This window comes from Myripristis murdjan, chromosome 17, assembly GCF_902150065.1.
Source record: "Myripristis murdjan chromosome 17, fMyrMur1.1, whole genome shotgun sequence".
Lineage (NCBI taxonomy): Eukaryota > Metazoa > Chordata > Actinopteri > Holocentriformes > Holocentridae > Myripristis > Myripristis murdjan.
This window is the reverse complement of record NC_043996.1, coordinates 14232485-14260432: the sequence shown is the minus strand read 5'-3', so window position 1 is coordinate 14260432 and position 27948 is coordinate 14232485. Positions and strand designations below refer to the sequence as shown.

The 27948-nt window shown below is 41.9% G+C and overlaps 1 protein-coding gene across 2 annotated transcripts in view; it reads right to left on the bottom strand.

Annotated features, from left to right (window-relative positions):
• The window catches only part of pkn2a (protein kinase N2a), a 30939-nt gene extending 3683 nt beyond the window's left edge, over window positions 1-27256 (bottom strand). The window contains exons 1-19 of one of the 2 annotated variants that reach the window (XM_030075110.1): window positions 26842-27256; window positions 20230-20394; window positions 19957-20092; window positions 13522-13676; window positions 10367-10496; window positions 9713-9858; window positions 9034-9247; window positions 7126-7311; window positions 6745-6854; window positions 6473-6616; window positions 5821-5896; window positions 5244-5400; window positions 3600-3726; window positions 2927-3063; window positions 2303-2378; window positions 2113-2204; window positions 1172-1348; window positions 302-364; window positions 131-207 (exon numbers count right to left, since the gene is read on the bottom strand). In XM_030075110.1, the coding sequence (XP_029930970.1) occupies window positions 131-207; window positions 302-364; window positions 1172-1348; window positions 2113-2204; window positions 2303-2378; window positions 2927-3063; window positions 3600-3726; window positions 5244-5400; window positions 5821-5896; window positions 6473-6616; window positions 6745-6854; window positions 7126-7311; window positions 9034-9247; window positions 9713-9858; window positions 10367-10496; window positions 13522-13676; window positions 19957-20092; window positions 20230-20394; window positions 26842-26862 (2389 nt within the window). In that variant the 5' untranslated portion in view covers window positions 26863-27256. Of the gene's footprint in view, window positions 1-130; window positions 208-301; window positions 365-1171; window positions 1349-2112; window positions 2205-2302; window positions 2379-2926; window positions 3064-3599; window positions 3727-5243; window positions 5401-5820; window positions 5897-6472; window positions 6617-6744; window positions 6855-7125; window positions 7312-9033; window positions 9248-9712; window positions 9859-10366; window positions 10497-13521; window positions 13677-19956; window positions 20093-20229; window positions 20395-22460; window positions 22722-26841 lie in introns of those variants that run through there. The other variant, XM_030075109.1, reaches the window with a different exon arrangement.
• Window positions 27257-27948: the final 692 nt, after the last annotated feature.

Genomic DNA, 27948 nt, shown 5'->3' with positions numbered 1-27948 from the left:
GTCTGAAACACCTTTCCCAGAAAAAAGACTTTAACGTCTTCCAATTTGTAAAACCTACTTTATGGTCTGGGATCGATTGCTATTGACAAAAGATCTGAGGCCTTCAGATTGATGTGGTTTTCTTTCCTACCTTCTTTGCAAAGCCCAAAATCAGCAATCTTCACGTAACCCTCTGTGTCCAAGAGCAGGTTATCCAGCTTCAAATCTCTGCAAGTTACAAGAAAAGTCAACACCTAAAGTAAACATAACTTTATCAGCTTTATGGTCCTAACAGATATGAGAATTAATTCAGTGTTCTTACCTGTACACAATCTTGTGGTCATGTAAAAACTGTAATCCCAATACCACACAGGCTGCATAAAATCTGTGAAAGTATAACAAATCAAAACAAAGGACTGGGTTGAGTGGCCTTTATCGAGGAAATAACAGTAGCAATAACAATAATAATAAGACAGGCAATCTATCAGCTCACATGCTGTTCAGGAAGAAAAAAGGAACTAAATACTGAAAACAAGCTCTTTTAGAATATTTAAAAGCCAGTTCTGCCTGACTACCTGTCAATAAACCCCTGAAGATAATCTGCGAGCTGTAAAATGTGTTACCTGTCATTCAACTTTTTTTTTTTTTTTGGTGCTAAAAACACACTTTGGATCACCACCCACTGCAGCAGCACATGGATAAACTCAGGTTGGCAAAAAACTGCACACTGTAATGAGATGTCTTAAGGGTATTGAATTTGTACCACTAACTATATTAAAACAAACAAACAAAAAAAAAAATCCAAAATAAGAAAAATAAAATACATGTGCTGTCTCCCACACATAATGCAGGCATTCCTTTGGGCAGTCAGTAACAACTTGCATCATCTCTCCAAGTTTCATCAAAATTGTTAGCGATGGTGTAGGAGTTACAGAATATTAAGTTTGAAGTTTTGACATTCAATTACCCACACATGACATCCTGTGAGGCATAATTAAGTGAGGTACGAAATGGGCTGTGTTGGCGCATGTACACCAAATGTGTTTAAAAAAAAACTGCTGCTGTTCTATTATATATTACGGGATTTCATTGTATAAACTCAAACGGTGTGTATTTTTTACAGTTAGTACAAGATGTAATGTAGTAAGAATACACATTTAAATTCAGACAATGAGTTAAACTGGTCACTCACATGGCCCTGGGTTCAGAGAAAACATCGGCATGGATGTGCATCATCAGGTCGCCTCCCGCTGCGTACTCCATGACGAAACACACATGCTCCTGGGTCTGAAAACATGCAAACAGGTTGACCAGGAAGGGGTGGCGGACGCTGTTCACTGTCTCGAAGATCCGCTTCTCACACATCAGGCTGGGGAAGAGAAGAAGCTGTGGTATTAGTCATAGGAACAACGGGGAAGTGAAATTCACCAAAGGGAAAAAAAAAAAAAATCACATGAAAGAGACTAAACTGACATACTGGACGTGCATGCCTCAGGAAGACCCACCCATACTCTGCCTCTGATTGGCTAACTCTAACTCTAACCCTTACCAAACCTAAGCAATGAGGGTTGGGTTATTTTTTACCAATTACTGTGCTAGCCAATTTCAAGCCAATCAGAGGCGGGTAGGGGAAGTAAGCTCGTCAATTTAGTCTCTCCCAGATTCACACACAACTCTGCAGTAACTGTGTCCTTAACATTCACACATCACATTCTTTTGAGAGGAGTCCACACGTGCAATTCATTAAAGCAAAATCAAGTTATTATGCTTGGCTTTTGAGTAATTTTCTTAAGACTCAAGAAAGATCAGTGAAGGAGCTGCAACTATCACTAAAATGTCCAGAAATTGTGGATTTACCCAAGAGGTAGGATCAAATAAAGTAAATGTAGCTTTTCTTTATCTCTTTACTTATAGGTAGGAGAAGAAATGTAAGAAACTGAAGTGCAGGGTGCAGTGAGGGTGCAGCCTTTTCAGCCCATGTGGACAATCCTCAGTGTAAAAGATCATCACATCAGACAAATATACTTTTTGACATCAGCATGGCTTTGTTGGGCTAAGAAACCCCCCACACACAGGTTTGTTGACACACCACTGAGAGTAATTAATTAAAGAGCAGCAGGGTCGAGCCTTTACCTGTCTACCTCGTCACGAGCCACAATGTCTCCTTTCTTCAGAGCTTTGATGGCAAACATCTCTCCTGTGCTTTTATACTCTGCTAACAACACCTGAGGGACACAGACAAAGACAGCTTAGAGAAACCTGTTTTCAACCTCAACAACCTCCTGACCAATTAGTTATGGTGAATAAACAAAATGACATGGACCTTTCCAAAGTGCCCACGTCCGAGGACAGCCACACATTTGAAGTCTTGCAGACTGAAGTGGAACTGCTCTTCTTCCCTGGAAGAGGATCAGTGTTGACATTAGTACAACACATGTAAACGCATATGCAGGAATGCAAGGCAGACCTACCTGCATGAAGCCAGTGTTTGAAATGAAGGAACTGGCTGCAGCAATAATATGCCATGGACATTTTTTGAAATGTGACTGTAAATGACAAACACCAACATTCATTGCCAGGGGGCAGCATTTCCACCCCATGACCATTTCACTTACTCTGAAACAGTCTCAAACTCCTTTGCAGTGCAATATATCACAGGGACATTTACTGTTTTATGTGAAAGACAACAACAACAAATAAACAGCAAAATGTGGTAACAGGATGCCAAGGTTTCTCTCTATGCCCCCTTGTCCCATGAATCCCACAGTTTGAGGAATACACAGCCTGGTTGGGAATTTATTTTTCTATTCCAGTCACTTTAATTTTAATCACTATTGGGAGCAGCACAACAACTATTACCATCTCCATTTCTACTTTTGATTTTAAGCTATACTAGCAGCACAAACCTGACAAGAACGATTTCAAGCAGCAGATTAATGCCCCCCACCTTATCTCTGTGTCTTTCTGTATGGCGGTGAGCTCCAGGTCTGGGGGCTGGATGTCCTGCTCCACCACTCCGTCCAGCTCCGACTTCACCGCTATGCTGTTCCTCTTGTTCAGGAAGTCAAACGAGGCCAGGGCGTCCTGGGAGAGACAAGGAAGGAAGTAGGAGCGAAGACACCGTCATGCACGATATGCTGCACATACACTTGACAACAGTGTCAAGGTTTTTAAAGCCAATTATGCTCTCCTCGACTGCACGTACCATATGGAAAGGCGAGGGAGGAGATAATGAGGTGATGAAGTTAAGGAGGCAAATGTTACCGGATGCCTGTGCAAAGCATGCTGCTGGGATGCACCGGGTATGATTTGATGCTTATTGAAAGCAGCTTGGCTATGTCTGGTTTATCTCAGTGGGCAAAAATGATAATGAAACATGAAATTATCTCCCATAAACTAACATTTATGCAGTCAGTTGTGCAAATCTGCCAATTTAGAGCAAAAGACGATAATGATGTTCTGTTTACTGCACTTTCACTCAGTGCCCATTTGATGTTTTCTGTACATTTTGCTGCTTGAATGTATCAGTCATCGTCTTGTAACCATACTGTCTATAAAAGCCAGTCTTTTCTGTCTGGTTTCTGTCTGACTTCATGCTTCCTGTAAATCTGCAGCAATACCTGTACTTCTTCCTTGTCTGGCATCTTATCCTGTGCCAGTGGTTCTCTGATGTCGTCGGGTGCTGGGTAGTGCTTTGGTCCCGTGCTGGGCTCTTTGTCAAAGTCCAGCTTAGTCACCAACGGGTCGCTGGGTAGATATACACCAACATGAAATAAATCATCCACAGGAACCCCACTCCATGTCAGATGTAAATACCTTCACTTTTCCATATACAAATTGGATCATGATTTTTTTCGTTGACCAAAGATTTTTTAAAATTATTCTGTTTCATTCTTTAGCAGACATAAATACAAAGTGAGCAACGCTGAAAATAAATGTTTGGTCAACAAGCAACCAATGTTTTAAATAGAAGATGATAATTCCCCAACTTGTCCCCAGAGTTTGTTAAATTCCCTGACTTGATGTCGAATTTAAGTGGAACACATCAGTAAATACCGATTTAAAGACATCGGATTCCATACAGACAGAAAACTTTCTCAGGCCGCTGTTAGTCCAGTTTTTGATTATGCAGCGGGGTTTGGGGTCAAGAGCGTTTCTGTGAATAAGTGGGCCATTTGACATTTTCTTGGTCTGTCTAAATATTTACCAATTCCCTCAATTACAGGAGATATGGGATGAGAATTGTGAGGTTTGATGAAAAGCTGGTACTAGAAGATTACAGAATAGATAACTTAATATGGATGATAATAGATTAGGTAAGAGAATATTTAAATGGGACAAAATAGAGAAAGGACCCTGGATGAAGGATATGTTCAATATGTTTAGTGAATATATATATATATATATATATATATATATATATAATAGAAGACTGGTATATCAGAATTAAAGGACATAGTAATTTGCAGTGTTAAATATAACCAAGTGACTGCGATTTGGAATAAGCCTAAATTACACACTCATACATGAAAATTATGCTCTGCATAACCTGTCAAAGAGAAAAAAAGATCACTGTGTGCTCAGATTAGATCAGTTGTAGTGGTACTTTGTACTGAGACAGGCAGGTTTGCTCCTGGAAGAGCGAATCTGCCCAATGTGTGATCTAGGGAGACAGAAAATGAACAGGATTTTTGTTTTGTATTGTTTGTTCTGTACTCTATTTTATTCTCTGATATAAACTATGAGGTTGACCTGGTAGATAAGGTTGACTCATAACGATTACGATGGCTGTTTGAAAAAGAGCCATTTAGCCAATTACTTAGAGCGGGCTTGGGACACAAGGAAGAGTGCACTGTATCAGTAAAGATAAGGCACCAAGTTCAGCTGTTGTTTGATCAGCACAACAGGAAGCTGTTTTTATTATTGCTGTTGTACTCTGTAAAGGTGCCTTATGATCCTTTACGGGTTGGGCTGGCTTAAAAAAAAGTCATCATCAATCATCACTTACTAAATGGGCCAAACATTCAAAATCACTGGTATGGTCCTTTAACTGGAAGATGACAATTACAGATTGTATTATTTTTCTTAATCCAGGAAGAGGAAAGAAAGTGAACGTGCTCGTTCAGCTGATTCAGCTTCATCCTGTATCACATTCACACCTGGAGCCGCGAACTGCGGCGCCCAGATGAATGAATAAGCACATTAAGCCCTAGTTTGTGTGCTTATTTTTTGTTCAGTATGTTTGCACGCCTGTGTGTGTCTACCTGCTGGGTGTGGGTGAGCCAGGCAGGCTGCTGGGTCCGGTCTCAGCCGCCTGTGGGCTGAAGGAGTTGGTGCTGACTGTCGGGATGGCTCTTCTCACCAGGCGGCCCCAGGTGGCGATGTTGATGTTCATCTGTGGGGCCCGCAGGAAGGTCTTACCTGAAGAGGAGAAAGAAGGAGAGGAGGGTGGGAAAAAGAGAGAGAGAGGAGCATGATTCGAAGGCAGAGAAGGGAGATAGATGATGTGAAGGAGAATGAGAAACAGGAATAAGGGACGTGGCGAAGGAGGAGGAGAAGGTTGGAGAGAGTGATGGAAATGTGGGAGAGAAGCAAAGGAAAAAGAGGAGTAGAGAGACAGGAGCGGAACAGGAGGAAGTGCATAAGCCAGACCAAACACCAACACGACAACGTTTTTAATCATCTGAACTGTTCCATCACAACAAGACGATACCCAATGTTGCCATTACAACTCTGAGGTCACCACCTCTGAGGCTGGTTGTCATGGAGACAAAGGTAACAAACTACAAGTTCCATTTGAATAATCAAAGATGTGGGAACAACAGTGCAACACTGAATCACCTTGCTGCTTTGAGAAAATCTTCTTTTGTCTTTGTAGCTTCGGCCGTCGCTCAATGACAGGATTGAAAAACGTCACCTGGATGAGAGAAACATAATAAAGATTTAAAGAGTGAGGCAAAGACATTACAGATTACTGTCTCCAAGTGTTTATGTATATAATATGTATACACCGACAGCATTACCTAAACATGCATAATGTACTGCCAAAAGGATTAATCTTATGTTGCATACTCAGACGTTCTACCAAATGTTCTCACAACCACAAAAAGTCAAAAAAAGAAATCTAAAGAAATTAAAACATTTTGCCAGAACTCAATTCTGGATTTGGCTATTTTTAGGGTAATGGCATAAGTTTAGGGTCAGAATTAGAGCTATGTTTAGAGCTGAGGGTTAATGGTGCATTAAGCACAATTTTTACTGTCCCATGGCAAAAAAAAACGACCAATATCTGCAAGGGGTTGATCCTTGGGGCTTTTATATTTCTGTCCATTACAGGATATGGAAAGCTGTTACAGAGACTTGTAGCTGCAATTTTGGTCACCGACAGAGGTTGTTCGGGTCATAAATTACTTATTGCCCCTTTAACTGGTGTGGAATGAATGTAATCTGTGTGCGTGCGTGTGTGTGTGTGTGTGTGTGCACGTGCGCACACCTCAGCAAACAGCATCCCTTGTGGCTCTAGGTACAGACACATCCCATGACGCTGGTTGTCCAGGAAGTCCTCTAGGCGCAGGAACTTGACGGCACAGAGTGAACGCCAGTCACGCCAGTACACCGAGATTTCCAGCTCACGAGACTAGACGCCAAACACAAACACACACACACATAAAATAGATATGAAACAAACAATCTACACTAACACTGGGTGAGTGAGTCAACAACACAAATCTAGGTCAAGGGCAGAAGTGTGTGTGTGTGTGTTACCCGGTCCAGCTCCAATGTAAACTTCTGGTCCCAGGCCTGGTTGCTGACCGGCCTCCAGCTTGTCTGGCCGACTACTGTGTTGTCCAGCTTCAACACCGCGCTGATCTCATCTAAGGAAACATAAACACACCCAAACACACACACACACACACACACACACAACACTCGCTGAGTACTGACCTATTAACTATCTCCCATTTGGTACTATGATTCAGTTGACATTATAAAATGGGTCATTCAAGACAAGCCATCTTACGGGTCAGACACAATCAAAGTGGGATAACAACTGAAACCACAGGCAGCTATGATGGCTCTTGTGATAACCAGGGAGCCATTGTATTATGTATTTATGTGTGCATGTGCAATAACAGATCTACTTACTGGAGAGGTCCTCGCTCTTCGTCAGGTTCCGTGCGCTCGCCCCGCGGTTTCGGTTTGCTCGGCTAATGAAGGATGACCGCGTCTCGCTGGGGCTCCAGCCAGGCAGCGGAACAGAGCCGGCTTTGGAGCGTCCTGGGACATTTTCCAGAAGGTCCTGACAGCCCATGAGCCTGACGTCTAATGTGCCTGTGGACAAGGATGGCATACACACGTATTGATTAACATTGTCTGTGCCATGAAACCCCATCAGCTTCCAGGTTGGGCAGGAAGCCTGTTTTGCATTGCGTTAAGTAAGATGTCACAAGGGCTGATATTTAGGTACAAAGTCAAAAAGAAAAATTATGACAACAATATCAATACCAGCGTTTTCAGTTTTGGTAGTATCAATGCAGCATGACACTCTGAAACTTAGTGTTGTTACTCTAATGTAGCCTTAGCCTGTATATTTAAATACCTGAAACACTTAACGTTGCAGTCATACTTCCAAGACTGCAAATCGGGGTCGCTGCTTTTGCTGTAGTATCGAGCATCGGGCACTGAGACTTGTGAAATTTCACAGGTATTGGTATCAACTTACAAAATTCTGATATGTATGCAAGTATGGTAGGTATGTAATTAAATATACTTTCAAAATCCACCAGCTGTTGGTTTTTACCAGATTAGACTGGGGTCCAGGGTGAGAAGAGATTTGCTTTTCTTTATTTACAGTTCCATCAGCTTGGCTGCATGAGTGTTACTATTCAACTACGGGAAACTTAAGAGAAGCCGGCCAAGTCTGGCTTCACTGCTATGTGACAGTCAGTGTCCTGTGTTTTGTTCTACTCTAGAAAGTGTGTACTTGAAAAATGCAAGTGTGAAAAAAATTGCCTCACTAGTACTGCGCCAAGTATAGGACTGGGCAATGGAAAATTTTTCAATAACAGTTCCAATATTGAATACTGATTCTAAAATGGCAGTTTTTCAAAACCCCTCTTTGCTCAATAAAGCACAGATTATTACGCAGTTTGGTTAATTTATTTTCTGTATTTTTTCTAATTGGAAACAGACCGTGCTCATTTAATGTCCTCGGTACAAAAGCCAAAACAACAAGTCAAATTCTCACTGGAAGAATCCAATATTTTCAAGCTCTGATACATGCAGATACCAGTTGATGCCTTTGAATCGATATAAAGACCAAGAATCAGTGCGACAGCAACAAGTGCCATTTATCGTTTGTTCTTTGATGGTTAATAACAAAAGGATGGGGGCAGTATGCCATAGTGGAAACAATAAAGAACTCAAAACAACCAACCAAGTTACCCTATACCACTTTTACACCTTTTTTTTTTTTTTTTTTTTTTTTTTACACCTTGGACTATTCTCTAAAAAAAAGGAGTGACACCGTTTACATTAGAAGTCCTGGACAGCATATTTCATCTCAAAGTTAACTGGTGTCACAATATTCAAATCTGACCAAAAAGGAGCATGTTCTCTGCTTCTAAAGTTTGGTGATTTATTAGCAGTTTATCATTACAATTCAACTGCAATTCTCATTTGGCAGATGCTTTTATCCATAGTGACATACATAAGAGATTTACACACCGCGTGCAAAGATCTATTCAGGAGAGAACAACAACATCAAGAGCCATAAAGCTCTATCATATAACTCAAGGCAAAATTACAGAGGTTCAGACTGCTCTCCTAAAATGTAGAGCTGTTGCATCATGTTTCATCACACCTATGTGGGTTGAAAAGTTGCCAATAACCCGTTTGCACCTTTGTTTGTCAGAGCTGCAACCGAGAACGACCCGATACTGTTAGAGTTCAGGGTGTGGGACGAAAATGCTGATTAATCTGTGCACATGCAGCTCGAGGCCCAGATGGTAGGGGGACGGTGTAAACGGGGTGATAGCGAGTTGGTCTGGTTACCTGTGAGCGCGGCAGGCTTGGTCACGGTGCTGTACTGGTTCTGTGTGGAGATGATGCTGGACCGGGGACTGAGGGCTGGCGAGGACAGGAGGGAAAGCTCCTCCACGATGCTACTGCTGCGAGGGTGATTTTTGGGCAACTCGCTGAGGCGCTGCTCCAAGGAATACCGCAGCAGGTCGAGCTTTTGACTGGACTCGTTAAAACGGGCCTGAGCCTGGCAGAGCGGTAGGGGGAGGACGGAGTCACGGGAAGAGAAAGGAGGAAAGAGAGGATGAGAGCAGGATGAAACAAGGGAGGGTGGGAAGAAAGGGGAGCGGGAAAGAATGAGCAAAGGAGTGTTAGAGAGACGAGAACAATCAATTACATGGTCCATTTACTTGAGTGGATCACAGCAGCAGTATAGTGGTCAGTTCCATTTAAATTCCATTAAACTCCATTTCAGTCATCAGTCAGTGTGTCCACCTCACTGCTGTAGGGTCTTAAGGGAGGAGAAACACTTTCCTGTTTGTTCCCAATCACCGTCTTAATTGTTTTCTTGTCAAAAGAATCTATGCCTACACTTGTTGTTTAGGATGGAGGTAGAGGGTGTGAATTTTGCACTCTCTCTCTCGCGCTCTCTCCCTCCCCCACACACACACATACACACACACACACACACACACACACACACAATGCCTACCTCTGAATGTGCCCTCTTTTCTGTGACTTTCCCAGAACCCAGGAGTCTCATGACGTTCTTGGCTCCCTCGGCCACGGCGGACTCTATCCTGGCGTGGTGACACAGCTCCTCCACCCGCAGGTCCAACGGGCTGATGATGGGCTTGGCTGAAGGAGACAGGAGCAACATTATTGTTTCTGCAGAAACTGTGTGTTCAGGTTGGACTGGGTGATATTTTAAAAATTAAATAAAAAAAAAAAAAAAAAAAAAAAATCAAATATCACAATATCCTTGACAAAATACCTTGACACTGATATTGTGGCAATATTCTATGAATATTGATGCTTTTGCGAGATATTTACACATTTAAACAATCATTAGTAATGTGGATATGATTAGCCAAGCAGGCAGGTAGAGGCAAATGGTGGAACAACTCAGAAAATTGTGTCCCTTCACTGTAAATGCAGCTTTTAAAAGCAGGAAAAGACCACAGTTATGCCATATGACCTTATTACAATATCCAACTTCCTACACAATACCTAGTCTTTTACACATTACCAATACAGTATCAATATTTTCCCAGCCCTGTATGCAGGTGCATGTGTGTTAGTCTATGAGGGTCATTTCTACTCAAAGCCAAAGGCTCAGGCTGCTAATTATGAAACGAGGGCTCACCCATCACATCACTGTTATCGAAGCTCAGCTCGCTGGCCTGGCTGGCCTTCAGGATCTGCATCCTGATGAACTCGATCTTTGTCTTGCTGTCCTGGAGCATCTGCTGGGCCGTTGCTAGCAGCTTACGATCCTGTGAGCAAAATTGGAGAACAAAAGCAAAATTATCCTGAGTCAAAGGAAACATAATCACTCTCATGGAGGTATGCATTGGTAGAAAAAAAAATACCCCCGAGCCATGCTGTCTGTACTAAACCTAACAGCATATTAAATATATTTGGGACAAAAATAGGGTGACCAAGCCCAACTGCTTTGTGAATGGGCCAGGGGTTGGGAATAGGATGGGTGGGGAATATTGGGACAATAGTGACAGCATGAAATATAGACTTGAAGAGGAAGAAAAGACGAGAGGGAGTTTGGAGTAAGGTACAGAAGAATCAAAGTAAGAAATGAAAGGCAAGAATTAGTTCTGATGGATCTGAGGACAAGTCACCGAGACGCATCATAACACCAAGAGTGACGTTCTCAGACGTTCCCTTATGGTCAGATCGCCCAAGATGGTTGTTAAAGCCAAGTGTGAACTGGCCATACTGTTGTCAAATCAAGTTTTAAATGTGAAAGCAAGCAAACAAGTGTGATAACATGAATGAATCAACCACTTGTGTTTTCCTCATCCAGACATATTTTCACATCACACTCAGTCTTAATGCATCACATAATTTTGCATGACAGACTTTTGTAAATGACCCCAGACGGACATAATTCCTCGTCAGACATCGTGCCTTGTTGTGAGCACGCAGGCCACCGGTTCATGCCCTTAATCGCACCAAAATCTGAGTGACCACATGGAAAAAGTTATTCACCAAAAATGAAAGTGGAATGTCATTGTGTGCTGCTTGTGTGACGTTATTACTTCCTCTCTTGTACATGCATGCGTACGCACAGACAGACAGACAGACAGACACACACACACACCACACACACACACACACACACACACACACACACACACACACACACACACAAAATGGAGTAAGCAAACTCCACCCAGAGTTCCTCTGAAGTTTGACTCCTGGTTGTTGACGGTGGCGCGCGCAGGAAAGACCTCTGTCTAACAGGCATTTCCTCTCTGACATCAGGACCGGACTATTTCCAGCTGGAAGGTGTCTGTCTCCGTCTGTCTCTCTGACCAGGGGAACACGGATGACCAGCGGGGTCACTCTTTCATAACACGGCTACCTCTCCGGGAGGTATGCAGCAGTTTTCAGTCTACCCTGTGTGCTCTGCTGAAGTATAAACAGCCAGGTCTGTGAGATTCCTGTGAAGCCACTGATATCCCAAGTTGATTTTCCACTTTAATGCTCGATCACGTTTCACCTGAATGTAGGCTGGTTCTACAAGTATCACTGGATCATCTCTCAAACACTCCCTAAAATCTCAAATTCAGGAACTTCTGTGAAACTTTCACACTGTTGTTGGGTGAAATGCAAGGACTATAAATCGGTTGTGGAGTAAGACATGCGTGACATTTGTCAAAAGTAGGGCAGTTTTATCTCCATTAGAAAGCATTAGATTGAAAAGAAGAGAAACAGGGCAGAGAGAGAGAGAGAGAGAGAGAGAGAGAGAGAGAGAGAGAGAGAGAGAGAGAGAGAGAGAGAGAGAGAGAGAGAGAGAGAGAGATGACAACATGACAAAGGTCCAAGGTCAGATTCAAACTCTGCACTACAAGCATCATAAACCCTTGAGCCATCAGAGTGCCATGAGCCCTCTTTTTTTCGTCTATCCTGTCATGTCAAAGTAATCCTGGTGAAATAATTTATTTGACAAACTGCCTCTGGATTTTCATTTGCAAAAAAATTCAAGGCCTTATTTTATTTTTTGATAATCCTAAAACTTTCTAGGCCATGTAAGAGCCCTGATTTTGACTGATCCATACAACACGAGACTTCACCTGACCTTATAAAATCAATTTATCTCTAGAAACATGATGTAGACCAGCAGAGACACTCAGCACTACATTTCACTGTACACCAAACGGCGGCTACTGACTGACACCAAGAGTCAGGCTCAGAGCTGTTATTATTAGCGCTGGTGACTAACACACACCTCTGGACTAAATGATAGTTTTTTTCGCTGTGCAGATTAGAGTAGCCGTGCAGACCAGAGAAGCTTTGTGAACAAACAAAGGTGGGTATGACACAGTGTGTGTGTCAGCGCAGACCCCGCCTCCTCCTGTTTCCTCCTCCCCCACAGGGAAGTTGTGAAAGCAAAGCCCACTATGTATGGTCATTCTCCCACCTGCAGTCTTAAAGCTGTGCAGACAGCAATTTTCAAGCCTTCCTGCTGCATTTCTCAGCACTAGATCCTGCTCATGGTATTGCTCCAAAAACACTTGACTATTACTTCATGTATTATGTAGTAAACAGGTAATTACAAGTCTGCCAATCCCTTGCAGCCTGTGATGCAAGATACAGCACTGCCCTGTTGGCTTTTGATGCGCTTGTGTCCCACAGCTGTGAACTCTGGATTGAGAGGCATAGGGACAAGAATGAAAGCTGACTATTTTGACTTTTTTATTTTTTCCATTTTTTTTTTTTTTTAAGGCTAACATAGTTAACTATATACTACGAAAAAAGCAGCAAAGAAACAGGGTGCAAGAGGAAAGATTTAGATTATTTTTTAAGATTATTATTTTTAAATCATCCCCATGACTAAACTAGCCAAGTGAGGAAAACAGAGATTTCAAAGAACCGGTGTGGCCAATAAAGCAGCTGCAGCCACAGAGAGCGCCGTGGGGAAGCGCGTTAAAGGTCATGTTAGGTAAGTGCACCGCGGTCTCGAGCAGTTTAAATTATATCTGGATCCTGTTCTCTACTGTGTCATTTACTGCTGTCAGACTGTCAGAAGTGAATATTACGATTAGATAATCGTAACTTGACATAAATAAAACTGTTAGTGGCGACCTTTTTGGCTTTTCTGGTGAATGTTTTTGACTCTTCCTAGACAGCTAAAAAGTTTTCAGCACAATTTATTACACACTTAAGCAAGCTGACGTGAACCAGGGATTATGAGATTAAAATCTATCAAATTCTTTGTTGCTGATATAACTGAGACGCTGGGTGAAAAAAAAAAAGCCCTGACCCATTTCTGAATCCTACCTTGGAGGACCCATTGGAGTACATCTGGATCATGTTCTCCGCGCCCTGTTTGACCTTGAGCTCGATGTCGTTCTGTTTCTTCAGGGCGGCCAGGCGGCTGTTGCTGGTGCACATTCTGGCCTCGCTGTTGGGGGTGTCTGGGGTCAGAGGGCATTCTGGGTAAAGACAAGAAGGAGAGCAGGTTAGCATCGACTGGACCAAATCATTCATTCATTTTGGCTATGATATTACTGATGTTAATAGGATGTTTTTTTTTTTTTCAGTTTTTATTCTTTATTACTTATAGAATGACTTTTATGCCTTCTGTAAAGCACTTTCAACTTCTTTTGTATAAGATATGTGCTATACAAATAAACTTGCCTTATATTGCCTTGTATTTTTCTAAATAAGGGAAAGCGTTTCTCTCACAATGACGTCGGATATATGGTTCTGTATGAGGAGCTGTAGCTTGTGTTGAGCATCCGTTGTAAATAACTCAACATGTATGTGCTATTTTTGGCTAGCAGCCATTTTTAAGTTGGCTAAACAGTCCTGCAGCTTGGTGAGATGAACTATAGCCGTGCTTATGAAAACACGTCAGGTAGCAACTTCAGTGGTTAGATAATGTATCCAGAAATGTCTGTTGTTTATATCGTGATGAGATTTGTTAGCACCAGACTGCATTTCAACACACACTCTCTCTCAGTCTCTCTCTCTCTCTCTGCACCGACACACTGAGGAATCATACAACTGAATGACAAGACAGCGAGTTTAAAAGTTGGATTTCGGTCTACGAATCAATGGACAGCAGCAAGAGTAGACATTCCCTGGATTCAAACTGGGTCATTTTCATTGTGCAGTGGTAAAAGTAACAGTAATTGAATAATTCTTCTGCATTATCTCGTTTCATCCATCGTGCAGATACAAATCAGTACACAAATCAACACATCAAATCTGCAGCCAGAGCACAGTAATATTTAGTCTTTCATGATGGGTAGAGAATTGGGCAGGAAAAGGAAAAAACAGCATCTAGTGCCTGCCACATAACACTTTAAAATAAGAACTTATTAGAAAACAAATCGCTGATTGAAGTTAATTTTAAAATTTTTTCCCCCTTTGAGCGTTTCTGTACTTGACAAATCTCCCTGTAGCAGTGGGAACTCTGTTCTGACTGTTGCAGAGCAGAGGGAAGCCCTGGGGCCGTTTCTATTCTGAGTATATGAAGGAAAAAAGGACAAGTACTAACTTGCATACAACTTCAAGTGACACTATTGTGCATCCAAATTTGGTGTACATGTTGACAGCAGCAAAGATGATGATGATATGTCGCTGACAACCTCTAATTACATTTCAACCGTTTTGGACTTTCTGTGACTTTTCCCCATTGGTTACTTTTTCTTGTCCATTTAGATGCAGTAGCACTGTGTTCTTTGGATTGGGCTTTAGATTCAGCCATACATTCAGACACACACACACACACACACACACACACACACACACACACACACACACACACACACACACACAAATTCATAATGAAAAAACAAGTGTCTTCCATCGCCTCAGCTGGACCACAGTTCTGAGAGATGAGCTCATGACTTTTGTTTTCATGCCTGGACTCGAACAGAAAACAACAAAAAACAAAAAAACCCTCCCCAGGCCTGTCAGAGGTGCACCGTGCAAAGCTTTTTCTCACACAGACACACACACACAGGTGAGGTGAGGTGTCTTTTTCTCACACAGACACACACACACAGGTGAGGTGAGGTGGGCAAAAAAACCTGCCTGACTTCTCTTGACTTGTAATGCAAGTTTTTTGGCGTCTATGCAGTCATTTATGAGCTTCTCTCTCGGGACCTGAGATAAGCAAACACACACTTCAAAGGCCCAGTTCACACTTGGCTTTAACGTCCATTTCAGTGGACAGTCGGGTGGGGCTGGACAACATAGCCATATTACATTAATGTCGGTGATATAAGACTAGACAATGTGTGAGATTTTGGATATGGTAAAATTGTGATATGGTCTAAGAGTTGTTTTTTCCTGGTTTTCAAGGCTGCATTACAGTAAAGGGATGCAATTTCTACCTGCTCTGCCATTATATCCAGATTTCTAAGGACTGTTTATCAAAAATTTCATTGTGTAAGCATTTGGTGGAGGCTCTAATAGTCACCCTTAAACTATTATCGTAATATCAACATTATGGTATTCGGTCAAAATTACTGTGATATTTGATTTTGTCCATATTGCCCAGGCGTATGGTCACCACAGATTCAGGTCACCTGGCGCTATTGTGTGGGTCAAATGAGTCCACTGACTGTTTGACCTCAGACCCATCAGGATTATAATAATATAATAAGCTCTTTTCTGTCTTTGATTCTGTTGTATCTCGCTCCCCTAACTCCATCCTGTCCTTCCTTCCTCCTCACCTCTGTATCCCATGCTTTCACTTTCTTCCCACTATTCCCTACCCATCCTATGTCCTGCAGCTCTGATTCATACACAAAGCAGCTGTGCTCAACCAATCTATTATTACCTGTTGAAGACGCTGTCATCTTACCACAAAAACAATATGAACTTCAAGCCAACAATCCTCTCTATCAAACGTAGTGACTGAGTGAGGTGTGGTCTCTTGATGCTTTCCAAGACGCATCAGGACAAATTACTGTTCACGCTGCTAATGCTTCGGCCTGACGTGTCTCTGAGCAGCTCCAAAGGTGGTTTGAGTGCTCGGGCATCTCTAAAATGCTCTGAACCCAGTTCACATCTTATATACACAGCGCTACCCACTTGTCATTAGATTGTCTGAGACAGATGTTAAAACAAAGTGTGAACGGGGTCAAAAAGTGTTAAGTTGAGCATTATGTTCTGATGAGTAAACAAAAACAACACCTATTTCTCAGTAGGATCTAGAAAATATTAGATCATATACTGTGCATATGAATGGTTTAAAACAGTGGACAATTCCAGATACAGGCTCTTTATTGGACTTTCCATTTTTTGGCTCACATTTTCGTATGATGTAGTAGGAATCTATGAGTCAATGTAGGTGAACCTCAGTAGAACAGAATTAACTAAAATAGAAAATACAAAATATAAAAAAAACAAAAACAGTAATTTTAGCAGGATAGGAGTCACTGCCAGAGACAGATAACAATAACCAGCAGGCGGGCCTGTGATTCATTCAGTCTGAATGATTCATCAAAACAGTGTCTAATGGTTCCTTGGAACACCTGTGGGACACGTTGAAAAAGGGAAGCATGTGATTCTTTGAACTTAAATTAAGCCTAAATGATTCATCTAATTACTATAACAAGCTGACAGAGCATCTCTGCTGAGGTTTCTGTTAATGGGCAGGAGGGGAGGATGTCGGCCTCCCTGGGGCAACCCGCCCCCGTACAGACGAGCAAAAAGTGGGACTAGACAGGAAAAACACGCCAACAGGGTGCACACTTCTACCCGACTTCTATGTTCCTGTCCAAACCACAAATAGGTCGATAGCCTGAAATTTAGTATCAGACATGAATGGGGATTTGGAGCAAAAATGCTTAGTAACACTTTATAATAATAATAACCATCAGTAATAAATGATTAATTGATGGTTCCTTAAATTTTAGTAACAGTCATTTAACTGTTAAACAATGGAATGATAATTAAAGCTGTTCACTAATTATTAGTAATGCAAAACACATACATACAAATTAACTAAGCAATGTTAAAGGAATACTCCAACGTTTTAGTCGACATACCCTTTTTCCAGGCATTTTGAACACTGAAGCTGAGGCAGAAGCAGAAAATAACTAAGTACATTTACTTAAGCGCTGTTTTTCAGTCCAGTTTTGAGGTACTTGACTTGATTATGTCCATTTTGTGCCACTTGAAACTTTTCATGCGCCGCCTGTTCTGGTAACGCTCTCCACTTTTCATGCACTTCTATTCATCTTATTGCTTTTTATAAAAGAGAATTTTTCTTTATATCTTTTCTTTTTGAACACACATTCTTGCAGTAATGTTATGGTAGTTTCATTCCAAATATACTGTAGAGTCCCTGTAAGTTTTTTTTTTCTTTTTTTGCTACTTTTCCAGTAATTTTTTTAAATTATTATTTTATTTGGCTTATTTTATTTTATTTTTTTTAACAAAATTTCTACATAATTGTCTCCAAAAGAAACCAAGTGAATTTGCTCCAGCTTCAAAGGGTTAAATGTTTATGGAAAGCATCTACTAAAAATAAATAAATAAAATAAAATAAAGTGACAGTGGGTGAACTATTCAGTTAATGGATGAATGGATGGATGAACTCTAACTCTAACATCCACTACGCCCCTGCACCTCAGTGATGATCAGTGTCAGCAAACACCAGCATCAACAGTGGCACATGCAGTCTTAATATCACCAAAGAGTTCACATTACATTGTTGCCCGGTCATTAGTGGATGCCAAGTAAGCACAGGAGGTTTTTGATGGGGTGCGTGTGTGTGTGTGTGTGTGTGTGCTTGCATACCTCCACGTTCCTCTTTCTATTGTTAAACAACTCAGTGAGATGTTACACGTATGTGAAAATGACACAAGTGCGTGCTCAGCTTAACCCGTGTTGAGGTGCTTCACGTGTACTGCAGCCAGTAAGGCCCGGGGTTTCTCTCGCTACATGAGGGGGCGTCGGTGGAGGTCACAAAAAAAAACAGCAATTCAAGCAATTCATTTTTCCCTCATCTTGGTTTGGAAAAGTTATTGAGCTACTGAATAGCTGCTGGGCTGATGTCAGTGCTGGACGGCTGACAGGGCAACCCTCCCTCCGACCATCCCAATCTGATCCGATCAGAGGTCAATGACAAACACGCTAACAATACTCTCTAAACAATGACATCATGATTGGAGAAACGGGTCTCATGCTGGCCGAGCTGATCGAGGTAGCTGTTACTGGAAATGTGATATCATGACTGGGAGGAAATGGGATTGGGCTTGTATTCCGGGAGAAAAGTGCTGACCTTGGTTCAGTTTTGTGCTCTTTATGAAGGAGAATGGGGACGGCGCGATACGTCGTGCGGCCAACACTGATATCATACATGCACGAGTCATAATGCAAGTGCGGGTACAAAACAGGTTCAGCTTTTCATACAGGCCTATCTGAAGATAATTTAAAAAAATAAAATAAATAAAAAAGTACTCCGGGTAAATTTACAGTTGTTTTCAGAAAAAAGGTTCGTCAAATATTGGCAATAAAAATAATGACGAACCGAAAACAGATATTGCTTTTTAAAGCGGATAAGAGCCCATATCAAAAGTCTGCTGATACCTTCGTCCATCCCCAGATTATACGGAACAGGAGGAACCTGAGTGGAAACACTACATTAGCATACCCGTTCCCAGACACCGTCACCAAGCGTGTCAGTCCATTTGTGGCCTCAGCTGAGAGGCAGAGAATATCCAGACCCCCTCCCTTCCCGAAACAAGTCCTCCTGAGACAAGAGCACATTCTGGCATCTCGCAGAGGTAGAGGAACTCCTTCCTGCTAATTTAGGAAACAAGAGGTCCCACTTGCAGATTTGAACACTGAACGCATTTCATCAACTTGTCTCATGACTTTGGAGCTGAACTGAACTGCAGTCAGTCCTTCTCCATCATCCTGGGACGGCCAGCGACATTCCGCTGGGGTTGCGTCACTGAAAAGGGAAAAAAAAAAAAAAAAAAAAAAAAAAAAAAAAGAAAAGCCTCGCTCATCAGATAAGGGGTCACTAAGTCAGGCTAAATTTGTTCCCACTTAAGACAACCATTCACCAAGACAACCCTCCCCAACTCCCCCGCCACACACACACACACACACACGCACACACGTCCCTCCTCGTCTGCTTCCTAATGTCAACTCAATAGGGGGATGTGATGGTAGCAAGCAGAAAAATATCATTCCTTCTCTTCCTGACTTCGGCCGGTCACTCGCCAGCAGCTATTCCACAAGGGGCAGCTACTGCAACAAAACCACACTGAATGCGCCCCCTGTTGTGGTAACGCTCTCCAAATTCCATTGTTGTCGACAATCGCACAGGAGCCGGCTTTCAACAGCCTCGGAGGGGAACAATCGTCGGGCCCGTTGTAGCTGTTGGTGGAATGTGGAATGTAACTGTGTCGGCCTCTGGAGAGTGACTCACCTCCAAAGACTGAATATGCTGTGTGTGTGTGTGTGTGTGTGTGTGTGCTCGTATTAGGTATTGTTATTGCTCTGACAAAACATCACCAATATAAACCTCCAAGTGATGCAATGTGTTTATGCTTCCATGTCCAGTCACCAGGAGATACCAGAAGTGCAGAATTGATATAAAGGCACACCGCCTGTGTGAATCTCACACCTACGAAGTCGTACAGTATAGTGCAGTGTGAGCGTGCTTCACTTGATAATGCCCGTCTGGACTGCTTTTTGAGTAGTTCCTATCTGTAGTTGGTGTTTTTTCTGTGGGGTTACCTAGCAGTTCCTCGGGGTCTTTGACCACGATGTGGGCGTTGAGCTCCTGCAGCTCCTGGTGCAGCTCCTCAACCTTCTTGTTGGATTTTTTCAACATGTTGTCGACATAAGCCAGGCTCTTCTTGTCTGTGGTCACCTGAGAAGAGAAGAGAAGAGAAGAGAAGAGAAGAGAAGAGAAGGGAAGGAAGAGAAGAGAAGTTTGTGCACTGTTTCATACTACCTCCTCATGTTCTTGTAGGATGCTTGTAAGAAAAACAAAATCAATTTCATTACCTTCCGCAGGTTCTCTGCCCCCTCTTTGATCTTCAGCTCCTTGCGAATCTCACGGCGGATCTGCTCCTTGATCTCGTCCAGCTTCTGTTGGACCATGGTGTCTGACAGGTCCAGGTTGTGTCCCAGACCCAGCCGCTCTGACACCAGCTGACCCCTGGCATCCCCCTGAAGACGACCAGGAGAAAAGAGGAGGTAAGAGGAAGGTGAGGAATGTGAGGAGAAGGTCAGCGTGGGAGGCGGAGAAGGAGGAAGAATATGCGATGGGATATAATAAAGGAAGAGGAGGAAATGATGTACAGAGGTCAGTGATTTAAACAACAAATGAACTGCGTAGGCAATCTTTCTAAGACCATTCAAGATTCATCAGATCATTGCAAACTGCCCAAACCACAACAAAACACAACTTAATACATGTAAAATGAGCTAAAGCTCTTAGCAGACAAAACAGAGCCAGATCATGACAGAGGTGATACAACAATAAATCAGACATATACAAGAGTTAGAACTGCTTGAGCTACTCTCACTTGACTGCAGAGGCTCATTTTAAACCAAGAGGCCAAGAGGTTTTATATCAGATCCCAATATTGTGATCAGACTCTCATCATCATCTAGTAATCAACAATGCGTGCCAAGAGTTGAGCTTTCTTTGTCGTAAAAATTTGGCATCCACCCTATTCAAAGTTTGATTAATTGGTTTTTAGGCCATGTATCGCTTTGTCCCAGTCTGGCTTGAAAAAACTGGACTGACACAGGATTCAAGTTCTTACTTTGTATTTTAACATAATACCCACAATTCAACCCAAAAAGTTATATGGGGCTTTTGCAAAAATGCTCTGTAAAGTTTGTGCAACATAGCAACAGAAAGCCTTTGTATGCAGCTTCAGTAAAAGTTAGTTATTCAGCATAATACTAATAATAAAATAAAATAAAGTAAAATAAAATACACACAATTCACAGGTCTTATACAGTTCAGTTAAGAGAAGATGCAAAATCTGTTGTGGTTTTTTGTTTTCTTTTTTTTTTTTTTTCTAAATACAAAATCATTGGGCTAAATGGCACACTATTGTGAATTTGGTTAGTGGCCATGGTTTAGATGAGTGAGATGTTCTGTTGACTGAAATAAACTGAAATATGAAATCCCACCTGAAATTCAGAAATGTCATGTCCATATGTTCACTTAAAATCCGCACCGTGTTTGCCAGCGTACAATATGGTCATTCTGAGGTCAACGCAGGTATAGAGGTTTGTTTTGAACTTGAGCTGAGTGTTTTCACTGCTGTTGTCAGCCACCCATGACCTGCATCCTGACGGCAGTCACTTTAACTAAGGAGGGATTAGTGACTTCCTGAATGGTTTTGGCTTTAAAGGTCATCTTGAAACAGCAGTGATGTCCCGCCAGTCAGAACAGAGAGTGACTCTGATCTGAACTGGCAGCTGGCTGTCACAAAGTTATTTCATTTTCAAATGAATAAAGAATTCAATAAGCCAGTGCACTTCGCTTCAAAGATATCTTCAAGTTCAGGAAATTGTTAACCTTGTTAACAACCTTTCAGTTGTGTAACGTAGTCTCTAACGATGACTATTAAACTTACTTGCTAGTCATTATCATTTCCATTTTTAGGGAGATATGACAACATAATGACTAAATTACTTTCCTAAGCCTCTGTGAGTGATCATTGTTTATATAGGCTGAATTATTACATAATATCAAGCCTGCTCTCAATTTGGTAATAACAGCTAATTTCTTTTTTCATACTCCCACAAAGCTGTGACCTCTGATGTTTTGGAGAAACTGCCACTGTACAAGCTCAAGGCAAACTATGCCACTGTAGATAAGAGTATCAGCTGAATACCTGAAATGTAAATCGAGAAGCGTTTGCCCTCTGAAAGCCTCTGAAACTGTGGGAAGCTTAATGGGGCTGGAGAGAGCTAAGTCCATTCACTGAACAAGGACACAAGGTATAAAAATACAGCACTTTCACCACAGTATAACTACTGCTACCTGCAGTGTTGTCATGTCCAGCCATCATGACTTTAAAAAACAAGAGCCAACTAAGGTACACACACACTGTCAGATATCCACATTTAGACTTAATGCAAACTGGCTACTGTTCAAATTACCTCTGCCTGATTAGAAGTCAATAAAAGGATGAACAATCCAACAAGACACATTTTTCTGGTTTTACTCATGAATACAGTGTTGTTGAGTGACACTCCAACAAGGTCCTTACCATAACATCATCATGACTTTCAGCCAACTCCATCTCTAAATCGGTTGAACAAGCCAGTCCACGCATGTTCCACTGACCAGCTAAATTGTCATAAGGCGAACACCAGTTGAGTTCTTTTATTCATTAGCAGCAAACATATCCTTCTCCATGACGGTTTGATTACACCATAACTGGCAGAAACTCAGTCAAGTTAGAGTCATTCACTCAAAGCCTGCCTGTGTGTCTGTGTGTCTCTCCCTCTCACAGACCACTGACATCAGCAGGGAAGATAAACCGTCTGAGGAGCAACAGCCAAATCCCTCTTAGCTTCTCACTCTGTGAGGTCACAGCAGCCCAGAATGGGACCTAATCTCACTCCAGAGAGAGGATGGTGTCTAAAATTAACCCGAGTTAAAAACATAACGCCAGACGTCCAGCGGCCTCCCCCCCAAGAGAGCAACTTGTGTGGAGGAGGAGGAGAGGAGGAGGAGGAGCTTTGTGAAACTATAACCCAACAACTGCAATCAAGCACAGTAAAGAGTGGAGATAAAGTCTTGTTCAAGTGTCAGTGCAGCTGATGGTGAAGTGAGAGAGGGCTTTTGGCTTTTTTTTTTTGGAGAAAACAACACTTTTCTGAGCTTGTTAGGAGTCAGCTCTGCCAGGAAGCAAACCAGTAAAGGACAATGCATCAACCTAGTATCTAATCCACAGAAGACAGGTTACATATCTACTGCACAGCTTTATACTGCACAGAGTGAAATGTCCATCTCCTGCTTAACAATGTGGTGCTTCCAAACCCAGAAGATTTATGTGGAAAAAGCCCACTAACAACAAAAGGTGTGTAGTAGGATAAGGGATTTCCGTAGGCCTCCACCGCACTGTCGTACTCTTGCCTGGCCAACCAGCCCTTGTGAAACCCCACCCTCTCCTCTATAGGTGCTCTGCTCAGAGGAAACTATAGTTTGCACATATCCACAAGGTCCACAGGCTCTCCTTGATGACTCATAGGTAAAATGGAGGTCACAACTCCTGGAAGTGGAAGAAGGGGGGAAAAAAGAAAGAACCACAGCTCTCTTCCCCTGCTCGCTGCCCTACAGAACTTGTTTGCACTGTGACTGTGTTTGCCCAGCGTGGTATGAGGATAGCACGAGGACACAACAAAAAGAACCAGTTTTACTGCACAACAATGCAAGGAAATCCATGAAAGGCCGATCAGATAAGGTGGAAATAAATCAGCATATCGGCCTACAAAGGCCCGTGTTAATTTGAGATCAAACAAAGAAACTGTATCACAAGGACAAGAACGGGCACTCAAACGAGTGTTTGATTTACTTTTTGCATCTCTGACTGAAACACTTGGTTGAGTTGCTCTTTTACCCGCGTGCTGCGGCCGTACAGCAAATTGTGGGCCTTACTGTTTCTTGCTACTTAAATGTACTGCCTCCTCGGGGGAACGGCATCACACCAGAAACCCGGGGTGTAACTGGTTCGAAGACAAGTAAAGCAAGAACTATGAGAAAACCTATGCATTCACACTACGAACTATGCATACATTTTACAACAGATGGAAGGAAGCTTGCTAAAATCAGTGTTTGTCCACTAGTTACTTTGTAGCCAGAGGTCAAATGTCCAAGACTCAAATGAAAGGATGACAACTGAAACCTCCTTGTTGCAAGTGTCATTATCAGGCAAGGCAATGAAGATAATATAGAGCTAACTGAATTATTAGATATATTGAATGGGGACTGCTCATAGGTATTAAATAGCATGATCGATAGCCAGATTCTTGTTTATAATATAATGTTATGATAAAGGTAAGACAACTGTAACGTTCACATGTCAAAATTGTTTGACAAGCCTCAGGGAGCCCTTTTGTGGCCTAATACATGAAAGAAACTGGGAAATAAAACCAACCACTGGGTCTGAACCTCAAGAGTAAGCAGGTTAACTTGCTCTTTAAGCCTGAAAGCTCCAAGTCCAACAACAAGAGCTCCATTCAGACAATAGGACAATGGAAAAGTTGAGGCCACTATCCAGGCTCATGCTTCGAAGCCAAGTCCCTGCCATTTCTGCACGAGGCCTACCTCAGCCTACAACCTGACACCCGCTTTCTCACCCAACAGCTGGCTCTATACTGTTGGTCGATGCTTGGGGTTTGACCAGAAATAGCTACACGGGCCAATAAACTTGTAGACTACACATGCAGGCTTGGCACGAGCTGTAGTAAACCGCGGAGTCAAGTGAAGATCATTCAGTTCATGTCACTATTAAGATTTTGTTTTGAGCCAAATAGGCAGCCAGCTCACCCTGTGTCCTGAAAACTAACACTGCAATGTGACAGTGGAAAGTGAGTGATAAAGCGAGCACTGCAGCACCTGTTGCTCTGCTCAATGCGACTGGATGCACTTTACATAAACCACTCTGGTGGCAGAGTTTAAGGTTTAGCCAGACAGAATTATGACTTTTAGTGCACCACTGCCAGATGTGCCACACTGTTAATGATGCTTTGCTAAATCACAGTTTTTCCCTCAAAGTGACATAACCCAATCATTTCACTAAAAGCAGAAGCCTGGTTTGCCAAACATTATGGAAATGTATTCTTATTGGGCACTTTATATATGAAAATATACATTCACACAGAATTGTGACATGAAATACGGGGCTGCACAATTCTAACCAACAGGACTGATTTCCGGTTACAGCAATTTCTAGGTAATCTGTGAGGTATGTGGACAAAGTTAATCATTTCTTTTTCAATGCGTAAAAATATTCCAAAAGCCTTGCAGGCAAAGAAAATGACATGCATGTAGAAAAATCTCAGTTGGGGTAAGATATCAGGATATACAACACCACTGTACCTTGTTTATGAGGCCACCTTTTTAACTGAGAAAAACCTGCAACCTCTTATCATTTAGTTACTTTCTATAGCCCATATTGCCATCTCAGCAGCTAGTCAACCATGTGATCCTGATGTAAAAAAAATAAAAACAAAACAATATGTATTGTGATAACCTTGTAGGCATTAGATATGACTGAACATGACTGAATTATAAATCAATGTTATACTTTGATGCCAACAAGATCTTTATCTTTATTCCAGACAAAGAAAGAATATGTAGGCCGGTCTCAACTTGTGTCACAGGCAACTTTGTTTTTTAATTATTTTTTTTATTTTTACTTAATAGCATATGTGACATAGTGGTAATATAATCAGTATTTTGTAAAACCAATGCACAGCATCATATAAGCAGTGTGCTCTGCTGTGGCAATCCTTAATAACACCAGTTTATGATTTAAGTAAATGTTTCCCAAGAGGATAAAGAAAATTAAAACCTAACCGTGACATGTAGCATAAAAAGAAATGTTTGTGGCTGAAGCTGAGCAGCAGCATCACTGACTTCAACCACAGAGCCGGACTGATCAGTTTCAGTGTGCAGCCATGGGAAACAAACCAGCAAGTAATTCCTTAGTAGTGATTTCCCTGTTACTATGCCATGTTGCCATTTATTTTCTCAATGCTTCCTTCAAATGTAAATAAACAGGTAGTGACAGGAAAACAACTCTCTGGGAGGGACAACTGGGAAGTTACTGCTAAAGACGAGCTTGACTACATTTATCATTCATCAGCTCCACTTTGGCCGAGCTTGTAACACTTGAACAATATTTTTTGTTACTTCGTGTCAGAAGGATTTATTTAGAACTGACGTCACTCAAGTGAAACCACATTACTACGTGAGTCACGACTGTCCATAGAGAATAATGGAGATGAGATTACTTTTCCTTCGTCTTTTACACTTACTTTACTTTTTAGCAATTGGAAGTTTATTTTCTTGTATCTTTTATTCTTCCAATTCATTCGACCTACATCGTGTTTAGAAAAAAAAAAAATACACCATGCAAGCCAAAGAGCACTTGTTTCTAGTTATGTTGTTTTAAAAAAGCATGGAAAAGAGCCATTTTGTTGACAAAACGGAACACCACATTGAAACAGAAAAATATTCACACGCCAAGCAGATTGTTGTTTCTTTTCCTACAGTAACGTGAGGACTTGTAACGCTGAATAGTCAGTATTTTGGTTCAAACTGTGTACCAAAGCTAAGAAAAAAAAAACATGTCGTTGGCTTATTTCTCCCAACTGCTTCCGCACAAGCTCGCCAAGCTGAAACTGTGATAGTTTGGGATATTTTTTGATAATTGTTTCTCAGGCCTCAATCCATGGATAATTCCCAGGCAGCGGTTTTTTTTTTTTTTTAGGGGGGATCCGGTACAGCTCCTTCACGAAACACAACTCTATCAACTCACAGCGACTCAACTTCTAAGCGATAAAGTTGTTTGCTAGCTTATAATTGAGCCTGTGGGAGAAGTTTGCGCACTTTTCGCAACAGTTGTCAACTTTTCCTACCTGCACGGAATCGGCGGCCATCTTGGTTTTCGACTTTGAATCAAATCCTACGGAGAGAGAGAGGAGGGAGGTGGAACTCCAAAAACAAGCCTTGTTTTAAGTTTCCCTCTCTGGCGACAAAAAAGAGCTTATTATCTGACCAAAGCATCGGTCATCTCGGGACCACGGGGCTTCCCATGTCTTCTCGAGGCGTCTCGTGCGCTCTTACACCGTCCTGAGGGGTCCCGAGAGCTGACTGGCACTCATAAATAAAAAAAGCCGAGGCATAAATCTGTCCCAGAGAGAGAGACACACACACAGAGAGAGGGAGAGAGAGAGGGGAGAGAGAGGCGGTGGTTTAGTGTGGAAGCGTCCGCCCAGAGGAGCTATGCTGCTCTGCTGCTCTGCACTCACTCAACCCAGCCGGACTCTGGATCCACACACGTGATCCAAAACTTTACAGGCCGGCCCGACTTCACGGTAATTACCTAATATCACCGTGGGGTAAACAAAACATGGAGAAAAAACAAAGTTAATCCTGGAGGGGGTGAGGAGTTGCCCCAGCTCGGTGCAAAAAATGGGAAATGATCACAAAGTTGCACGCCAAACTAAACCCTTTTGCATAACTGAGATTTTAACTTCACACAAACAATAACCAGTCATAATAACTAGTTTAAATTGGCAGCAGATGATATTTAGTCCAATCATTAAACACTATGGAAAACTCTGTAGAGTATAGTTTTTCATGGAGTCAAAAATGATGACAGTGCGACCCGCAGTGGGCAGCCATGCTGCGCATTTACTGTCCCATGACAACTCGGAGATTAAATCAGTAACTATCAGCGTTTGGTTCTGCTCCTCACTCCTTAAGTCAAGGGTTTTATTTAAGCTTTTTCATGTTCTGGACCCCCCCACATTGTAATTTTCACCATCACGTAATATCTTGTGTATAATGTCTAATAAACTCTAGGGACACTGATGTCAACATGTAATTTGGTCTGTCAGACTATTTACATGTTATACTTGAACACTGGCAAATAGATTAAAAATGATTAGATACATATTTTAACATATTGTTAAAATAATCACTCATTCTTTTTGTATCTTTAAAAAAAAAGGGGGGGGGGG